Below are 20,893 nucleotides of genomic sequence, written 5' to 3' on the forward strand. Positions count from 1 at the left end.
TTGACATAATGGATGTATGTGTGGATTGTGATAAGAGTTGTTCAAGACCCCAATAAAATGATTTAATTATTAAATAAATAAATAAATAAATAGAGCAGGGTAATACACTGAGCTATATCTCTAACTTACCAAAGTGGTGGCTTTCCTACTGTGGAATACTAGCTTTCCAGGTTCCCTCTGTTATAAATTAGGGAAAATAGTCCTCATCATATTTCCCTCAGTGTTAGTTTCCCAAAGTTGTGGGTGCTATTAAATCTTAATATGAAGGTCAAGCAGAGGCAAAGGAGATGCAGGGTCTAGAGCCCCAAGCCCCAAATGTCCAAAAGTCGAAACAGGTCTTTTGCTTCTATCAAGTCTCGGTCGGGAAGCAGAGGTCATCAAAAGGGCGCCTTTGGTAGAGCTGTGCTTTCTGCTTCCTAACCCTCTAGCCAGCAATACTTCCTGCCCAGTGAAAGCAAACAATGATGACATAAGTCACACTCTCTCAGAAAGTCAGATCTAAGATGTGTCTCGCTTTAATCCTGCAACAGAGAACCCCCTCCACAATGGGATCCTAACCACCAGCCCAAGAGGCTAGAATCTGCAACACAGCACGAAATAGATTAGGGCAGATGAGAATGTGGCTAGAAGGGTCATGTTAAAAAATCCACTTTTAGACAGCCAGGGATATTTGATAAGACAGGACCTACAATTCCTAAATCCTTATTCTGAAGTGACATGTGAGAGATGAACACCGAAGTAGCTTTGCATTAGAAAGAAGCGAGGTAAACTACAATACTCTTTCCTTTTGATGCATGAAGAGCAAACTATTGGCTTGATTATAATGACTCAAAATTAAGGTCAGGGAGTCCATTCTCCCAGGTAAGACTGGCTTAGAGCTTGTGGATTTGATTTAAGGCCAAAATGAAGGTCCTTATTTATTCTATCCCTCCACTCCAGAATCTAGATCCTGAATTCTGCCAAGAGGGTGCTCACATGTACAGTTCAGTCTGAACACATCTACTCAATAACATTTCATAGGCAACTTAGTTTCCCAACTTGGTTATCTTCATAGTAGACACTGCAACTAAAAGGTCTGCCTTTTCCTAGTCCTGTATCTAGTTTGTGACAACCCTCACCCTTCTGAACAGTCTTTGAAACAAACTGCAGATGATAGTAAGACCCAAGCACTGAGCACATGGCAAAAGGACGATCATGCTATCCCTGCAATCCTGTCCCTCCCCCTTTCCCTCCCTCCCCAAGAACAGAGCAAACCAAGAATGCTACAAAGAAACACCCTCTTTAACATATTGAAGGAGCCCTCATAGCGTAGTAGTTACACATTGGACAGCAAAGTGCAAGGTTGAGAGTTCAAAACCACCAGTCATTCCTTGATAGCAGTGAATTTAGTTTGGGGCTTTGTCTTACATATTGTTGGATGTCTAACAGCTGTTATAATTTAGTGAAGGATTGCAGACAGGGATTGCCTGTGTTGGAGAGTGCCTCAAAGTGCCCCTATCCTGTCATTTCTAGATAGAACTCATTTTTAATAGTTTATTTTTTATTCTAGTACCTGTTCTACTACCCTGACACCGCTGCGGAAAATGCAACAGATCACACCAGAAGTTGGCTCTGGTGAGACAGCCCCAATGGGTCTCCAAATGGGACAGCCAACAGCTCTAAAGTTATATCTGTGGAAAGCGCTGACTGAGAAGTTCTTGAAGGGTGAGCCCAAGGTCCTTGGGGTAAGTCAGGCACCAATCTGATTTAGAGGATAAGGATGTTGTAAACCAAAAACTGATCAGAACTAATGACAACTACTCTCTCTCCCTAGCCTCAAAGCACCACTTGTCCCTCTGTGTGTCATACTGCTGTGACTTGGTTCTTGGAACTAGGTCACCAGTATTTCAAACGTTAGCTGGGTCACCATGTTAGACTGGGTTCTCTACAGAAGCAACACCAGTGACACTCGTAGATGCGTCTAGGAAGAGATTTCTAACAAGAAATGGCTCACACAGTTGTGGAAATGGTTCAGTTCACTGTAGTTCAAGTCGGTGGGTCAGAAGAAGCCGAGGCTTTCTTCTGACACCTGGAGCTGTAGAGGCTGGTGAACAGGAAGCAGGAAGATGAAGCAGGACGATCACAGGCTGGTGGATGCCCAGCTGAATGCATCTGAGATTGGCCGAATGAAGCCAAGATTGGTAGTCCACTGACAGTTTATGAGATCAGCAGACAATAAAACAGGAGGCTGATGAACCAGATGCAGGATCCAAGTCCAGCCATAGAAGTCAGATAGCTTCCATACATTGTCAACTTGTAGTTAGAGAAGGTCATACACTATGTTAAATCTCCTTCAATCGTATCAATGCTGTGACCAGATTAAGGAGATCTATTATCCTCACAACTGTTTGACTGCTTCTTTGAAGATCCCATTATGGAGTTGAGCACACTATGATAGACCAACTCATGGGGGAATCCTGGTTCACAGTGACATAAATCTAACTATCACAGTCACCCAAGCTGAGCAGTTTTCAGAAGAACTTCCAGATTAATAACAAACTTGGGAGAAGGAATAGTCTGTCCACTTTATGAACACCTGTGGAACATTGTCACACGCCAGCATATGAATCCATCAGGTTGGAAGACTTTCAAATATGACTAAGGAAGTGCTCCCTCCCCAAAGGAGCATTGACCGTATTGATGTGACTGGTGTAAAGGTATTGAGACCTCATTTGTTCCTGGGAAAGGATTCAAAATGAGAAGAAACGTCTGCAAACATCTATTAATAATTATAATCTGGGATACACAAGGTTCAAATCTAAGAAAATTGGAAATCATCAGAACTGAAATGGAGTGCTTAAAGATTCATATCCTAGGCATCAGCGAGCTGATACTTGGTGACTATTTTGAATCAGATAATCATATGGTTTACTGCACTAGGAATGACAAATTCAAGAAGCATGACATCAAATCCATTGTCAAAAAGAGAATGATGAGGGCAATGAATGTACAAATGCGCTTTACACAATTGATGTGTGTAAGGATTGTGATAAGAGTTGTATGAGCCCCTAATAAAATGATTTAAAAAAAAAGAACATTTCAAGATCAATCTTGCAGTACAATGCTCTCTGTATTTAGTTAATGTCTTTATGCTTGCAAGAAGGTCCCATTCATACAAATATTATTCAAATTTATGCACCATGCATGAAAGCTAGTGATGAAATTAAAGGTTTCTACCAATTTCTTCAGTCTAAAGTTAATCAAATATGTAACTAAAATTCACTGGTAATTGCTGGTAATTGGAATGCAAAAGCTCGAAACAAAGATGAAACAGTAGTTGGAAAATATGAATTTTGTGGTAGAAATGAAGCTGGAGATTGCATAATAATATTTTCCAAGACTAATGACATCTTCACTGTAAATATGGTCTAACGTTATAAATGACAACTTTATACAGTGACCACACCAGATGTAATACAAAGACATCAAATTGATTACAACCGTAGGATGAGGAGATGGAGAAACTCAGTATCAGCAGGCAACATGAGATCAGGACTGACTATGACAAACCACCGATTCATTACTTGTAATTTCAAGTTGAAGTTGAAGAAAATTAAAACAAATCCATGAGAGTCAAAATATATATAACATCTGAATTTCAAGAACATCTTAAGGGATATCATTGCTGATTTCAAGTGTCTCTTGGTTGAAAGAAGACAATAAAAAAAGATGTTTACTTGTGATTTATTAACTATGCAAAGGCATTTGACTGTATCATAAAAATACTGTGGATCACATTGAGAAGAATAGGAATTCCAAAACACTTCATCATACTCATTTGGAACCTGTACAGCTCTTCAAGCAAAACATGGGAATATTTTATGATTTAAAATCAGGAAGAGTGGGGGAGCGGAGAGGGAGGGGAAAAATGAGGACCTAATGCCGGGGGCTAAGTGGAGAGGAAATGTTTTGAGAATGATGAGGGCAATGAATGTACAAATGTGCTTTACACAATTGATGTATGTATGTATTGTGATAAGAGTTGTATGAGCCCCTAATAAAATGATTTTTAAAAAATCAGGAAGAGTGTCTGTCAGTGTTGTATCCTTTCACCATATTTTTACAATCTGAGAAGCTGGACTATATAAAGAACATGATCAAAGTTGGAAGAAGGCTTCTGAATAACCCATAATGTATTGATGATACAAGCTTTCTGAGAGTGAATACTTAAAGCATTTGCTGAAGATCAAGGACTGCAGCCTTCAATATGGATTATATCTCAATGTAAACAACAAGAGCAACAAAAAAACCCTTCACAACTGGACCAGCAGACTCCATAATGATAAATGGTGAAAGTATTGCAATTTCCAAAAATTTCATATTGTTTACATTCACAATCAATGTTCATAGAAGTAGTAGTCAAGAAACCAAAGGATGTATTACACTGGGCTACTGCACAAGACCTCTTTAAAATGTTGAAGAGCAGGGATATCACTTTGAGGACTAATGTGTGCCTGATCAAGCCCTGGTATTTTCAATCACTGCATATGCATGTGAAAGTTGGACAATGAATGGGAAGACCACAGAAGAATCAATGCATTTGAATTGTGGTACTGGAGAGGAATATTGAAAAGTGCCCTGGATTGCCAAGAAGCCAAACAAATATCTTGATGTGGTAGTCGCCTAATCTGGTGTCAATTTAAGGATTAAGAGTGTTGGGGTGGAGTCTGGGCTGTCAATCTGGGGATAGCCAATGAGACTTCTGTGGGCATGGCCTTCTCCTGAGAATTCTGGGAAATCATGGTACTTCCTCCTTAGAGGCGAAGACACCTCTCTCTCTCTGCTACTCCCTGGGAGATATTGAAGAAGACAAGGCACATGGATGCAACCAGACCTAGGAAGCCGGAGAAGGCAGCACTGAGATGCTTACAATGCCACTGGACCCAAAGACTTTCTACCCACTGACTTGTAATTGTCCTTCATTTGGCTTCATTGCATTTGTTTCGTGAGTCTGAAGAGGACTCTATAGATTGGTATTAGACATATGGGCTAATATTGGACTTATGGACCTGATCTGGACTGGGCTGGGATGTTTTCTCAATATTCAATTGCTCTTATATATAAATCTCTCTCATATATATAGGTGTGGCAATGGATTTGTTTCTCTAGTCTACTTAGACTAACACACTTGGAATAGGGTAGTCAGCATCCTTAGAAGTGAGGACTGCGAGACTTTGTCTCCTGAACTTTGGACAGGCTCGTAAGAGACTAGTGTGGAGCAGGACATCATGCTTGAGAAAATGAGGAAGAATCTGGATGAGACGGATTGATCCAGGGGCCGTAACAATGGACTCAAATATAACAACTCTTGTGAGACTGGTGCAGGACGGGCAGTGTCTCCTTCTTTCGTGTAGCGGATTGCTAGGGGTTGAAACGAACTCGAGGGCACCCAACTTTAACAACAACAGCTTGGCTGAAAACACATCAACTGATCTTCAGCCATCAGTGTTTGATGTTCAGGCCCAATCACTTGAAAAAAATGGCACAATATTCTACCATGTGCTTCATCCAGAGTAAACATACTGAACTTCTCTATGGAAGAGAAGCAAAAGATAAGGCTGTGTGTGAACTAGCTGTCATTTCCTTTACAGCAGCAGTCCCCAACCTGTGGGTCGCAACCCCTTTGGGGGGGTCAAACGACCCTTTCACAGGAATCGCCCGATTCATCACAGTAGCAAAATTACAGGATGAAGTAGCAACAAAACTAATTTTATGGCTGGGGGGTCACCACAACATGAGAAACTGTATTAAAGGGTCGTGGCATTAGGAAGGTTGAGAACCGCTGCTCTATAGGCTTCCTGATACCTAATAGCCTAACATTGTTCATATCTCTGTCTGGCTTCTATTCATTATCAGTCCTTCTCCACAGATGGTGAAAACTCTCCTACCCTCTTGGCATTTCCGAGTGTGAGATTGATTTTCCGTAAAGGAATGAAGGGTGTAAACAAAGACATGTTCATGTTCATGGACCCAGTGAATCTTCTACATGCATGAACCTGTGTTTCTTTCTATAGCACAGGGTTCAAAGCCTCAGGATACAATTATTCTGGACATTTTTAATCTGTTTTTAATGCCATGGGAAAATTGTACTCAAAGCCCTGTTTTGTTTTCTTTGCTTTTTGTTTTTTACCTCTGTGCTCAAAATCATGGCTTCATGTCCAGGCCCCAAGAAATGGTCATATTTGCTTTTTTCTCGTCTTTCCCGATATGGATTGGACTTTCCTTCCTTCAGGCCACTCCTCCTTGCTGGAAGATATTTTTTCCTCGCTCCTTCATCTCCCCTGTGTGGGCATGGGACAAAGGAGAGCCACCCTTAGCATAGCAGCATAAGGCCCGGTCTTTCTTTACTTTGAAATATCTGGAGAAAAAAAATAGATATTCCAAGAGATAATTCTGGTAAGTTACCATATTCACAGTTCTTTATATGAAAAAATATTGATGTAAGAATATCTAAAAGCTCACCTGACTCTTTTGAAAGATTGAGGAGAGTAACTCAGTGCTTGGAGTGGGGAGTGACTTGAGCACTACTCATAAATTTTACTTTTTGTCATCATTTCTAGGTTGTCCAGATCCTGATTGCTTTGATGAACCTCAGCCTGGGAATAATAATGATGTGTGCCACATTGCCATTTTATGGCTGGAATCCCATTTCTGTCTTCATAGGGTACACAGTTTGGGGGTCAGTGATGGTAAGTAGAGTGCTTTCTGAAACAACTCATTCTGACTTGTAGTAGTTCTGTAACCCTGGAATATATATAAACTCCTTCTCATGATAATATAAAGGACACAGAAATATAGGCAAATAAAATATTTAATATATATTAGTTATAATATCTCACAGCTATATGTAACCAAAGACCCAACCCAATATTTTTTAAATATTGAAACAAACAAGCAAACTCACTGCCATCGAATCAATTCTGACTCATAGCGACCCACTGTGGGTTTCAAGGCTGTAACTGTTTGTGGGAGTAGACAGTCCAGTCTTTCTCCTGAGGAGCTTCTGGTGGTTTTAAACTGCCAACCATGAGGTTCACAGCCCAACGCATTATCACTATGCCACTCAGGCTCCCCTTTAAATATTGAAAGGATTGATTATTCAAACGAGGTCAATGGCAAGTCATTTCCAGATTGGTCCTTGGTTGGTGATACGGCAACTCCAGAAGTCTCCTGGTAGACGATATCGGCGAGTTGAAGGTCTTATAGCTGTTAGTATAGAAATCAGGGCTCACACTAAAATGGTCAAATTCCAGAATTGCATACAACTGATCATCCTGGTTTTCTGCTTTTGTTTTCATTTTCTTACCAAACCCACTTTGGAAACCTATGTTTATGGAATCCTGTGTAGTTTATGCCTTCTGCATATGTTAAATCGACTTCTGAGAACAGCAGGAGCAGGGCTTGTGAATTGAGGGGTCACTCAGACCATGACAGGGACCCCTCATTTCCTACTTGTATCCCGCATTTTTGTACTTGGTGCATTAATTGGGCTGCCCCCCAAATCCAAACTCACTGCCATCAAATCCATCAAAACCCTATCAGACAGGGTAGAATTGCCCCTGTCGATTTCCAAGTCTGTAAGTCTTTCCCAGAAGAGAAAGTCTCACCTTTCCTTCACTGTAAGCAGCCTAATGGTACACCATTAGGCCACACCCACCACAGCTCTGTGCTGCTGGTTTCAATGACTCCTCCTTCCACCTATTTCCAAACCTTACCTCTGAAGGGCCTTCTTTCATCCTCTTACAATGTACAAAGAGCAATAGCAGGAAGCAATATAATTTTTCTCTTCTTTTTTGTTCCCTTTTCCCCTCTGGTGATGCTATCAGATAAGCATCGCTAACCTCAAGGTCGGTCATTCAAACCCACCAGCCTCTCCTTGGGAGAAAGATAAAGCTACTGCTTCAGAAAAGACCTATAACTTAGGAAGTCACGGGCAGTGTTGATGTGAGTCAGAATCAACTCAATGGCAGTGGTTTGGGTCTGGGGTTCCGTTTAGGCCCCGGTGTAGCTGTATCTCTCTGACTAGGATCAAATAAAATTATCCTCATAAAAGTCTATTTGTTCAAGTTTTCTTCAAGCCTTATATACATAACACTTTGTATTCCCTCTTTTTTTTTTTCAATCTAAAATACTGTATAATTTCTTTGCTATGGTAAATGAGATCCTTTCATTCAGACTTGTCTTCAAACACATACACAGATACACGCATACTTACAATATGTATTATGGTTTTTCCCTTTAATGTTGATCCATCTGTTTGATTGGATCTTCCTATGAATCTCTCTGGTAGAATTTGTGTTTCTTCAAACATCATTGATATATTTCACATTTCTACCTAATGCAAGAATATATTTTGGTAAATTCAAACTTCAGATATCTTCTTAAAAATTGTATGTTCATTCTTTTTATAGTAGTGTCTAGTTGAGATTTTTGGATTTAATTCATATGTATATTTAAATAACATTAATTTTAACCATTTTTATTTAAAATTGTAATTTTATTGGTGAATATAAAATAGTCAGATCACTTTATATACTACCAGCCACCCTTTCTTGATTTTAATAAGTTGATTCTAGGGCTTTACTATGAAGCATGATGAAGACTTTTGGATTGAGATATTAATTTATGTTATGGATGGTACAATTCTTTATAATTTATCAAGAGGTTATGTTGAATTGCATAGATGCCTTACCAACAGGAGATACTTTTCCTTCGAATCTATTAATTTTATAAATTACAATGTTTTTTCAATATTGACAAAACAAAATATTTACAGGAAATACCTTATGTATTACATTCAATGTGATGAAGTCTTTTCTGAAATCTTGTTCGTATTAATCATCTTTATGTTTGGATTGAGGCATAATGGTACAGAGAGAGTTGCTTTGAGTAAGAGGACGCACTTGACAACACCAAACAAGTGGTTTCATTAGATAGGTCTCTTTGTTGGTATTAAAATACAATTGGGGTTGGGGGTGGGAGGGTGGGGTCTTTTGAAATCAAAGTATCAGAGCAAACTTTGAAACTCAAACAGTGAAATAGTCCAAGGCCTATTGGTTTGACTCTGACAATATTATCTCAAAGGAAAATATTTGTTGAATTGTTGCAGTCAAATGAACTAGTATATTCTAACCAGCTAATAAGCAATGTGACGTTTTTCTTTGCTACTCTTTTATTAGTGTTGGAAAAAGGGGAGTGTCAGTGAAAATGAGGTGGATTGACACTGTAGCTGCAACAATGGATTCCTAACAATGATTATGAAGACAGAGTCGAAATATGGTTTTGTTCGGTTGTACATAGTGTTGTAATGCATTAGAATTGACCCTATGATACCAGACACAATAGAAATAATCTCGTTTGTGCAAATATTAATATTTTAAATGAAGTTTAAAAATGTCTTCCTGGATTTGGTTTAGTAATATCTTGTTCACATTAGGTATCAATATCAGGGCTCATTTATATAAGGAATTTGGAAATTTTATATTTCATTGCTCTGGAACTGTTTTAATACTATTGCAATTAGCTATTTTTTTAAATGCCTGATACATTTTCCTATGAATCCCTGTGTTAGAATTTCTTCATTCTTTCTTGAGAAGTGGGGGAACTATTTACATTTTGTGTTTCTTCTACCACATTGCTCTGTTTAACATTTTAATCTAATGTAAGGACACATTTGGGTAAATTATAACTTAAATTATCTGCTGAAAATTTTACCTTAATTTTTCCTTTTGTTACTAGTTTATTATTTCAGGGTCCTTGTCAATTGCAGCAGGAATCAGAACTACAAAAGGTGTGGTGAGTAATTATTTTTATTATTTTTTTTAAATGAAAGAAGAAGGACTAATAATGCCTGATGACCCTACATTTTGTCTGTTTGTAAACAAGCAGGAGATTGTGAGTTTTAACTGCCATTAAGTTGGTTCGGACTCATTGTCATTCTACAGACAGCACAATGAAACTACCTAGCCCTGCATCATCTTCACATAACATGTTCAAAGCACACAAGACAAGGTCTCTCCTTCCTCGCTTCTAAGGAGCATTCTGGCTGTACTTCTTCCCAGACAGACCTGCTCCTTCCAGCAGTCCTTGGCTTTCAAATCTTCAGTTTCAGCAAACTAGGTGTTCTATTTGCATATTGTTGGTGAACCTTCCTCTAATTCAGATGCCTTGTTCTTCTTTGAACAGTGCAGCTTCTCAGCACAAAGATTTAATAAATATGGTGAAAAGATACAATCCTGGACTGGTCCTTCAATATTGCTAATCAACCAATTGTCCGTGATAGAATTATTGACATGAAGGTGAATATTTTGACAGAGTGGTCACTGAGAAAATCTTTATGAAGATACAGATCATTCTTCAGGGGCAGTCAAAATATCCTTACAACGCATACTTCATATCACATGCCCAAATTAACACAACATGGATCAAAGACCTACATATAGAGTCAAAAACAATAAAGTTCATGGAAGATAAAAGAAGGACAGTGTTAGAGCCTTTAATATATGACACAAATAGAATACCAAGAATAACCAAAAATACACAAACCACAGAAGATATGCTAGGCAAATGGGAAGTCCTAAAATGTAAACACTAATGCTCAATAGTAGAGTAAAAGGGGGATCTACAAATTGGCATTTTTCTTTTACCTTCTTGCAGCAATATATCTGACAAGAGACTAAAGTTAGAAAATCTCTAACATTTTATAAAAGTTCAACACCTCAACAACAGAATCCCAAAAGTATAATTTTAAAATGTGCAAAGGACATAAACAGATACTTCCTCAAAGAAGACATTTATGTGATTAAGAGATATGAAATATGTTCAAGAGCATTAGCTAGAAGAGAGATGCCAATCAAACGAAGAAAGAGATATCATCTCACCTTAGAAGTAATAGTGATGTATGTATGTATACATATTCATATATATATATTCATATATATATGCATATATATATGAATCAACAGATGCTGGTGAGAGTGTGGTGAGACTGGAATGCTCAGACCCTGCCAGTGGAATTGTAAAATGGTACAACCACTGTAGAAAATAGTAAGATGTCTCCTTCAATTAGAAATGGAGAAAGCATATGAGTGATTAATCCTACTACTTGGTTAGTTTATATCCCAGAGGGAAAAATGTCATGACATGAATAGAAATATGTGCACCCATGTTCATTGCAGCATGATTTGCAATATTAAAAATATGGACACTACCAAAGTGTGGATAAGGAAATTTTGTCACCTACATACAATAAAATAGTATGCAAAATAAAGAATAACTGTGAATCTATGGAGTATTTCATAACAAGAGCTAGCCTGGAGGATGTTAAGCTGAATGAAATAAACCTATCAGAAATGTACAAATATTATGAGACCACTATTATTAGAAAAATCAAGAAAATGTTTACACACAGAAAGAAATATTCCTGGATGGTTACCAGGGATGGGAGAGGAAGTAAGGATTTTACTAACTAGAGAGTAGACATTTGTTGACTTGGATGAAGGGAAATGCAATATACAATAAGGGAGAGGTCAGCACAGAATGACCACAGCAAAGGAAAACCATGGATGGTGTACAAGAGTAAAAGACAGCAATGGTAAACAATATTAAATACACAATCCTGCAATAACTGTAATAATAAACATTAATTTATGAGTATACACATAGGTAAATACCCAAGCTTAACAGGGAGAGGTTGGCATATGGGAGTGTGGCCAGGAGTACATATATAGATTTGGCATAGACTATTTGTGTGCACTACAAATAGAGATGTATTTCTCTGTGTGACAAATAAATACATGCATATAGTGGCATATACGGTGTACAAAATTATGAAAAGTTCATACCCATAACCAAACACCCCGAGGGACTGAGTCACTGGGCTTGAAGGCTTAGAACCAAGCATCTGGAGACATCTAGGTCTATTAAGAAGGCCTAGTTCACAGAGAGGAACCCTGGTGGTGTAGTGGTTATGAGTTGGCCTATGATCCACGTGGTGGGCAATTTGAAACCACCCGCAGCTCCCTGGGGAAGAGACTGTCCTTACTACTCTGGTAAACACCTGGGAAACCCACAGGGGATCATTATGAGTCCGCATTGACTGATGGTAGTGATTTTGGTTTAGTTCACAGTCAATGTTATACATGGTACCTTGGTGAATAGCTTTGGAATCTTAAGAGCAGGCAAATAGCAAAGCTGCAACAACTGGCGTACCCTTTTCTGTAACAAAAAAAGAACGAAGCAATTCAAAGACCTAAGGAAACATTAGTCCAAAGGCCTAGCGGAGCACGGGAACCACAGTCTCCACTCCATCCAAATCAGAACAATTAGATGGTACCTGGCTACCACTGCTATCCACTCAGATCAGGAGCACAATGGGAGGGTCTGGAGAAAGTAGGAGAAAAAGCTAGATGAAAAATTTTAAAAAATCATTAAAAAGCCAGATGTACCGTCCTGATAGAAAATGGTGGAAGCCTTGAGACCATGGCCCTTGGACACCTTTACAACCCTATAAAGCAAACAAACAATGCCTTTGAGGAAGGTATTGCTCAGAAAAATCAACCTTACATGACCAAAAGGGCAGCAGCTGCCCAAGAGCAAAGCTGAGAAGGCAAGACGAGACAGGAAAGCAAAGCAAAGAGAGATGAGAAAACCAGAGAGGAAGTGGGACGACTGTTGTTCCAGTGCATGGGAGGGGCTGCCACTATTGTGTCAGGACTCAAAATGTGCCGCAGTGAGGCCATCCAACAATGAATTGCATTGAAAAAATCTTCCCAGGGTTAAAAAGCCAGATGTCACTTTAAAGTATCCCTGACCCAAGCCATGGTATATGCATGGGAAAATAGCACCATAAATAAGGAAGATCAGAGAAGTGATGTATTTGAATCACGGTGTTGGTGAATACTATTGAATATAGTAGAGATGACCAGAAGACTGAACACATCTGTCTTGAAAGAAGGACAGCAGGAAGACTCCTTAGACGCTAGGATGGTGAGATTTAGTCTCAAAAACTTTGGACGTGCTATGAGGAGGGACCAGTCCCTAGAGAAGGACACCATGCTTGGAAAGTAGGAGAAGAAAAAGCTCTTCAATGAGATGGATTGATACCATGGCTGCTACAATGGACTCAAAGATATCAATGATGGTGAGGATGGGGCAGGGCAACAGTGTCATTCTCTTGGATCTACAGTTGCTATGAGTTGGAATTGACTTGACAGTACCTAACACATATTTGAAACCACCAGGCAATCCTTGGACGAAAGATGGGGCGCTTTACTCCCATAAAGAGTTGCAGTCTCAGAAATGCAGAGAGGCAGGGTCGCTAGGAGTCAGAATTAACTCCATGGCAGTGAGTTTGGTTTTGAGTTTATATGAGATCTAAATGACAACAGTAAGTCAAAAGATTAGATAGAAACTTGTAGGTGATGAGAAACCTATAGGGGAGAACTAGTCAGAAAAAGTGGGTGAGAATGTTTGCACACCTGGAGGAAGAATGTCATACATGTGCAGATAGAACTGCACAGATGGAAAGGGTTGATTTGATAGTTCATTGTGCATGTTCTCAACAACATCAAAAATTTACAAAGTGAAAAAGCCCTATGGAGCATTAGAATCCGTTTCATCATGATGAGTTTAGTTATTATAATTATTATAATAAGGAAAGGAATTGGGAGACAATTGCTGGAGATAACTATGTTGGGGTTAAGAAGTGGATGTGATGGTTGAAGACCAAACTGAGACTGTCCCTGGGCTATTTAATAGATTTCTCTTTCTTTTCTAGATTCGAGGTAGCCTAGGACTGAATATCACCAGCTCAGTCTTGGCTGCATCTGGGATCATAATCACTGGAATCAGCTTGACTTCTTATCACTACCTGCGGTATTACTGTGGTTATCATCGATCAATGCCACAAAATTGTGCCTTCTTGTCATCCATTTTAGTAGTGAGTGCTTCTTTTCATGGGGGACTATGATGGAAGGAGAATCCAGATCCCAGGTTCTAACAAAAATGACAATCAGTATTCTAAAATTCCTAGATGACTTTAGGAACTTTGAAGTCATAAGAGAAGTCATATTTGAGAAATAAAGTAAATTTTTATTTAGGTTTTAGGATCACATCCCACATCTCACCTTGATTATTCTCTACGTGTGATCAGGCACTGTGGGAATAGAAAGCTCATATTCATTCAACACCTACTACCTAACAGCAATTGCACTGGGCCCTTTACATACATTCATTCTTTATTTCACAATTATGATCATTATATACTATATTTTATCAGTATATACTATTATTCCTTTCAAAAGAGAGCTCAAATGTCAGTCTATGTGTCTCCAGGGCATCTTGATTGAGCTCCTTGTGGTGTTACCTGGTTCTCTAAATGATGTTAATATTATCTTGAACATTATCCTATACTAGTGATGAGTAACCCAGGGTCCCTTCCAATATCTCCAGGTGTTCTTGTATGACTCATCATTTCTCTCCCCAATATCCTGGCACATTTTCCATCTTAATTGTGTCTTTGATAACGTTTCTGTCCCACTTGGCCTCAGGTGGATACTATTCTAATATTTCATTCTACATATGAACTTTGCTATGGACAGAATTTTGAAAGACGTTGAAAGCCTAACTCCAGTACTTGTGTGTATGGCCCTGTTTGGCACTAGGGTTCTTCTTTTGTTATGTTCATAAAATCATACCAGAGGAAGATGTGACCTAAACCTAATCCCTTCTGAGTGGTCTCTTATAAAAGGGAAACACAAGAGACACAAAGGCATAGTGGGAAGGCAAATTGCATGTGAAGATTCACTTATAAGCCAAGGAATATCAAGGACCATTATTAGAGCTACCAATAAGAAAGTATTCACCAATAGAGACACTAATCTGGACTTGTAGCCTCCTAAATGATGAGATAATACATTCTTTTCTTTATAGTAATTTTCATCATAGTGGCACTGGAAACTAAAGGAATCATTTATAAAAAGATTATGGATTATGTAGGTAGTTAAACTCCTTGAAGTTTTCATTTATGAAATGAGTGTCATGTATAGGGAGAGGTGGTACATGGAAGTTGGTTATTGTAGCATAGAATGTATCAGAATGTTTCAAAAAGTTGGTGGAAAGTAGAATGACAAGATCATGAAAAATATTTAAGTCCAAAAAAAATGGTTAAGTCCATTAAATATTTGGTACTAAAAAGTCCCTTGGCCAATCTCAACACCATTGAGTGTTCTGTGATCATTGCTTCATCTACATCAGTATTTCACCAAGGTGCCTAGTTCTTCCTTCTGTCTCATTTTCATCATCACCTAGTCTCAGCTAAATGTGGGCCTTGGCATTGTTCCCAATTTATTATATAGACCAATTGTTTTACTTTAATTTACTCCGGACTTTTCCTGATGTTTCCAGAGCTATCTATTCACAATGAAATAACCCCTGGAGGCAACTTTGCTAAACAATTTCTCTCTCATTGAAATTTCTGGACATTCCTATAGTAAACAATTTTATTCTTTGCTACTCTTTTTTTTTTTAAGAAAAGATTAAAGCTCTTCCTCAGAGAACTTAAACGTTTCTAAGGTTAACTGAAATTAACTGAAACTAAGCCATTGATTTGATTCTGACTCATCTTGACCCTATAGCACTCCTATAGAACACAATAGAAGTGCCCCAGTGGGTTTCTGAGACTAATTCTTTACGGGAGTAGAAAACCTCATCTTTCTTCCTCAGAGTGGCTGGTGGTTTTGAATGGGTGATGTTGAAGTTAGCAGGCCAACTTGGAACCACTAAGCCATCAATGCTCCCCTTCTAAGTTTACAGACTTAGAAATGGTTAAGAACAGGATTTGAATCTGGGATCTTCTGCGTCTGATTCTCTGATGTCGTTTACCATTGCTCCACATTGTTGTTCTGAAGAGGAATGGTTTTATGACCAGTTTCACAAGTGCCCCACATTCATAGACTTTAAGGAACCAATTGTACTTGACTCACTTAATGGGCATGACTTCCTTGATGTCTGTATAAGGCCTTGACCACCGAAGGACTTGTGGTTGGTGTAATGCTCTTCTTTTGCTCTCTTGGTATTCTTGATGACCTTTGAACATAAAGAACTATATTTTCATATTTCATTTGCCAATATAAATTATGCGCCTGGTCCTGCCTTTATCTCAGTCACCTTCTTCCAGACTGTGACAGACTCTCGATTTTCCCCCTCCCCATCCTTACACCAGAAACCATCCGTAACAATTCCTGCATGAAGCATTCAAATATCTTCTAACCTGGCCTTCTGCACTCAGCCCACACATCCTTGAGGCTATAGTTTCTGCTCAAGGATCTCTGGTGGTGGAATGGTTACAAGTTAGGCTGCTAACTGCAAGGTCCCCAGTTCAAAACCACCAACTACTCCATGGGAGAGAGATGGGGCTTTCTACTCCCATAAAGTGTTACAGTCTCAGAAACTCACAGCAGTAGTTTTGCCCTGTTATATAGGGTCGCTATGAGTTAGTCTTGGCTGAATGGCAATAAGTACACATTATACTCAATCCTAGAGAGGACCCTGTGGGAGACCTAGGAATGTGATCATGGTTTTGCCTTCAAGAAATGTAATCCTCCTGAGAGGAAATATCAACATCATTATTATTGCATTCATTAGTATCTTCATCCTAGCAGTTTGTTTTCCAAAATAGGGTTTACCCTTGGTAAGGTTAGCACTGGTAAGGTGAGTGCTCTGGAGAAAAATGTCACTAGACAGCACACTACTGGGAGCATTAGGCAGAAGCTTAAAATATTGCCAATGATCAGCCATATTTAGAAAAAGAGCAATTCTAGGTGGCTCAAACAAATGCATATTTATTTGACACTTGCTGTTGTTGTTAGAAGTCTAGCCTGGCACCTGCTTTTGTCAGTAAAGGTTGAGAGCTGCTGCTCTATAGGGGATAAAACCAGTAGTGGGATTCAAATAATTTACAACAGTTTGCTGACATAACGGCCATCTTAAGTATATAAAAAAAGATACATCCAAAGGCAGTTTATTATTTCATATAATTAATACTTAAATAAGAACAACAAAAGAGAAACACAAAACTTGATGGTATTATAAGTTTTAAAATGTTAATGAAAAAATATTAAATATTGCCTGCCCCAAGCTAATAAAACTGTTATTTAAGGGTTTTCCATATTGCATCTTGATTTGCATTGCACTTGCAATATTCTTCGTTTTTATCCAACTGTCATCAGCTGTGTGATTCATCCTTCACCATTCTTTCACTGTAAGAGGAAGCTCCCATTCCTTTAGACCAATTAGACAATAGTCATTGGAATTGATGTATTAGAAACAGGCCACTTCTCTGAAAATATTAGGTTCATCCTGAAAAAATACCCTTTCTGCTTCTGATGAACTTATAGCAATTGTACTGATGATATTTTAGCTCTGATTTGCAATCAGGAATTGCATATTCATTCATAATATCTCGGGAGAATTTGGACCATTACACAAAGCTGAAACAAATGATATATGTGTGCTTACTGAAGTAACAAACACAAAGGAATGATGGGCAGCAGAGGGGTGGGTGAAGTGAGACGCCGGGCAGGGTAAGATAAGATATAATAATAATTTATAAATTATTAACGGTTCATGGGGGAGGGGGGGAGGGGGGAAAAGGAAAATGAGCTGATTCTGGGAACCCAAGAGGAAAGCAAATTTTGGGAATGATGAGGGCAACAAATGTATAAGTGTGCTTTACACAATTGATGTATGTATTGTGATGAATTGTATGAGCCCCAATAAAATGATTAAATAAAAAAAAGAAAAGGTAACATTTCATGAAAATATAATGAGTTTTATGAAATGGATAAATATTACAAGCATAGTTCCATATAATGTTTCCTAATGTTTCCTATCTATGGACAGATAGGAATTACTCTGCTTGCTTAGAATATGCTGTGGCACAGAGGAGTGCTAAAAATAAATAAATAGGGAATGTCCATTTGTTATTTCGATATTGGGCACTTTCCGCTGACTACCTTAGAGCGAACCCTGATTAGAAGTGCCATTTTAACAACTGGTTCACCAAACTCAACAAAAATAATTACATAATCAGTTCTGCTGAACTGGTCTGAACTGGTTGAATGCTACCCCTGGGTAAGATCCTTAAAGACAAGAACATTTCTTGTCTCGTTTGCTCCTGTATCTTCAGCACTTACCACAATGCTCCAAATACAGAGATTCCAGAATAAATATTTGTTCAAAGGACAAATGAATATGTAATGAAACAATTAATTATGTGTAGCCTCCAAGCCCACTTGGGTCTGTGTTAAATTCTGAGTCTATCCTTTCTGGGTTTCTTCAGAGCAGAGTGAAGGTAGAAATCAAGCAGAGAGAGATAAAACCAACGAATCTCAGACACCATTTCAGACGAAGATTCTTAAGAAAGAGAGCACTTCCCAGTGTCCTTACTGATTACATGGTTTTGGTTAAAGATTAGAACGAAAGCCAGCCGTTCAAGGATCCAGATTAAAGATAGATGCATTTGGTGTTCATGATTACATTAGTTTCTAATGGCTGCTGGAACAAATGACCACATGTTAATGGAAAAAAATGTATTATATTTCTGGAGGTTGGGAGGCTGAGTTCACTGAGCTAGAATTCAGATTTTAATAGAGCTGCATGGTTTGTTGCTCAGTTTTTCCTAAAAAACGTTAGGGGAGAATTTGGGTTTCTTACTCCCCACAGTCCCCTTGTTCGAAAGGCTTGCTTCATTCCTTGGCTTGCAGCCCATTCCCCTGTATTCAAAGCAAGCAGTGCAGTCTTCAAATCTGATTCTTTTGTCTCTTAAGTCTACTTATAAGAATGCTTATAAATTACCCTGGACCCATCTAAACCATCCCGAATAATCTCTCCATCCCCAAACCAGTTGATCAACAGCCTTTGCCATGTCATTTAACACCTTCACCAATTCTGGAGATTAGGACAGATGCTCTTTGGGGGGAACATTTTCTACGTACAAGTACTAAGCCATGAGATCACATTATGATGTTGTCCAATGTACAGACTTTGTAGTGTTTGGAAGGACTGAAATGACAAATGAGCGTCATGATCTGTGTGACTTTACCCCTGGAATGTAGTATATGGGGTGGGGTGGGGGATGGAGGGGAGCATGATTATCTTATCAGTGAGGAAAGGGGGAGAAGAAGTAGCATTCACAAAGCTAACTTAATGGCCAAACTGGTCAAAGCCAGTTTGTATGTTTTGTTTTGTTTTTGTTTTTGTTTTGAACCCCTGGCTAGTCCTTTCCCCTTTTGGGCCTTGTCCTGAGTAATCAGGGTTTGGGACATTTCCTCTTCATTCTCATGCTGCTTTGTTATGGATCTGCTTCTAGGCCATGGATGCTTTGGTGCTCCTTTTCAGTGTGCTGGAGTTCTGTGTTGCTGTGTCCCTCTCCGCCTTTGGATGTAAAGTAGTCTGCGGTAACCCTGGTGGGGTAAGTATCGGGCTTCCCTTGGAAATACCTGTATTTGGTTTTTTTATTGCATTGGAATAAATTGAGAACAGTGGAACAAACAAAGACTGAGAACAATACACATTTAATGTCTTCTAGTTTCCAGGAGTCAGGAGTCCAGGCACAGCTTAGCTTAGAGTCTTTGCTTAGCGTCTTATGAGGCTGCAAAGTGTTGGCTAGAGTTTTGGTCTCATGTGAAACTGATGATCTTTTCCATGTTCACATAGCAGAATTCATTTCCTTTAAACTATAGAACTCATGGCTACTACTTCCTGGAGGGCATCAGGAGAGTAAAAGGCTCTTTTTCTTTAAAGTTATTTTATAGGGCCCATTTGGTTTAGCTTGACCTAAGAAACTCAGCCAGTTGTATGCTGAAACTAGATTAAGAAAAGAAAGAGGGGAGTCTGATAATGACGAGGTTGGGTGGTAATTGGTTGATTCACCTGCAATGTTCTGATTGATTTCACAGATTGTGTTTGTCATGCCCTCGAATCCTCATGTGGCAGAGACAGCACCTACAGCACCGTTTTCAGGATATCTGACGCCTCCCGCAGAACAACAGAGATATATTCCATAAAATGTACCCTGAGAGGGAATGCAAGAACCCCAGCAATCAATTCTGATTTTTTTTAAATTATGTATTTTATAATAAAGTCAGAATAATGTTTTCATTTCCCCCCAAGAATTTGTTGACTTATTTCACTGGATCTTTATTCAAACATAAGTTAAATAAATCATACATTTAATGAATCAACAGCACATGGAAGTTTTCCATCAATCCTTAGAAATGTGTGAGGGCATCAAGTTAGCAAAGCAGACTTGACAATAAAATTGGAAAATATATTACTGAAATGGGACCACTCGGTAAATTTGAAGGGCTTTGAAAAATGCATGAAAATGTAATCAAAAGATCATGGGATTTTCCCATTAAGTTATTGAACTCCCGTTATTGTCTTCCTATGTGTTAGATTTTCTTTCTCTACCTTTGGGGATACAAGGTGTTTTAGCCCTCAGGAAGTTGATATACATATCTCCCTGACTGCTCATTTCCTTCTTTTGAGTTCCTTATACAGAGAGTACTCAGAGGACATTCATTCCATATATGTGCACAATATGTTACTTAGGTACAAGTACACATGGAATAAAAACACCATGAATCAGATTTACCTTATATTCCTCCATCCCGCTTTATAGAACTCCGCTCTCCTTCTACTTCTTTCTTTTTCCCAATTGTAATCAGGTCATGGAGTAGTGCCTGACCTCCTCTGACTTCACAAGGCGGGAGGTGAATCGAGCTCCCTATCAGCCCAAGAATGATACCTATGAGGCATACCTCCACCATTCAACCTTCTCTGCTAGTAATAG

General features: G+C 38.8%; 1 protein-coding gene across 1 annotated transcript in view; it reads left to right on the forward strand.

Moving 5' to 3' along the window:
- Positions 1-20,132, forward strand: part of LOC101642312 (membrane-spanning 4-domains subfamily A member 4A-like) — a 24,766-nt gene extending 4,634 nt beyond the window's left edge. Inside the window, exons 2-7 of the mRNA XM_045297092.1 lie at positions 1,550-1,724; positions 6,600-6,728; positions 9,778-9,834; positions 13,817-13,978; positions 19,409-19,510; positions 19,998-20,132. Coding sequence (XP_045153027.1) covers positions 1,584-1,724; positions 6,600-6,728; positions 9,778-9,834; positions 13,817-13,978; positions 19,409-19,510; positions 19,998-20,105 — 699 coding nt within the window. The 5' untranslated portion in view covers positions 1,550-1,583 and the 3' untranslated portion in view covers positions 20,106-20,132. The remainder of the gene's footprint in view (positions 1-1,549; positions 1,725-6,599; positions 6,729-9,777; positions 9,835-13,816; positions 13,979-19,408; positions 19,511-19,997) is intronic.
- The last annotated feature ends 761 nt before the right edge of the window (positions 20,133-20,893 follow it).

This window comes from Echinops telfairi, unplaced genomic scaffold (assembly GCF_000313985.2).
Source record: "Echinops telfairi isolate 266 unplaced genomic scaffold, ASM31398v2 ScPeMD7_7416;HRSCAF=8454, whole genome shotgun sequence".
Lineage (NCBI taxonomy): Eukaryota > Metazoa > Chordata > Mammalia > Afrosoricida > Tenrecidae > Echinops > Echinops telfairi.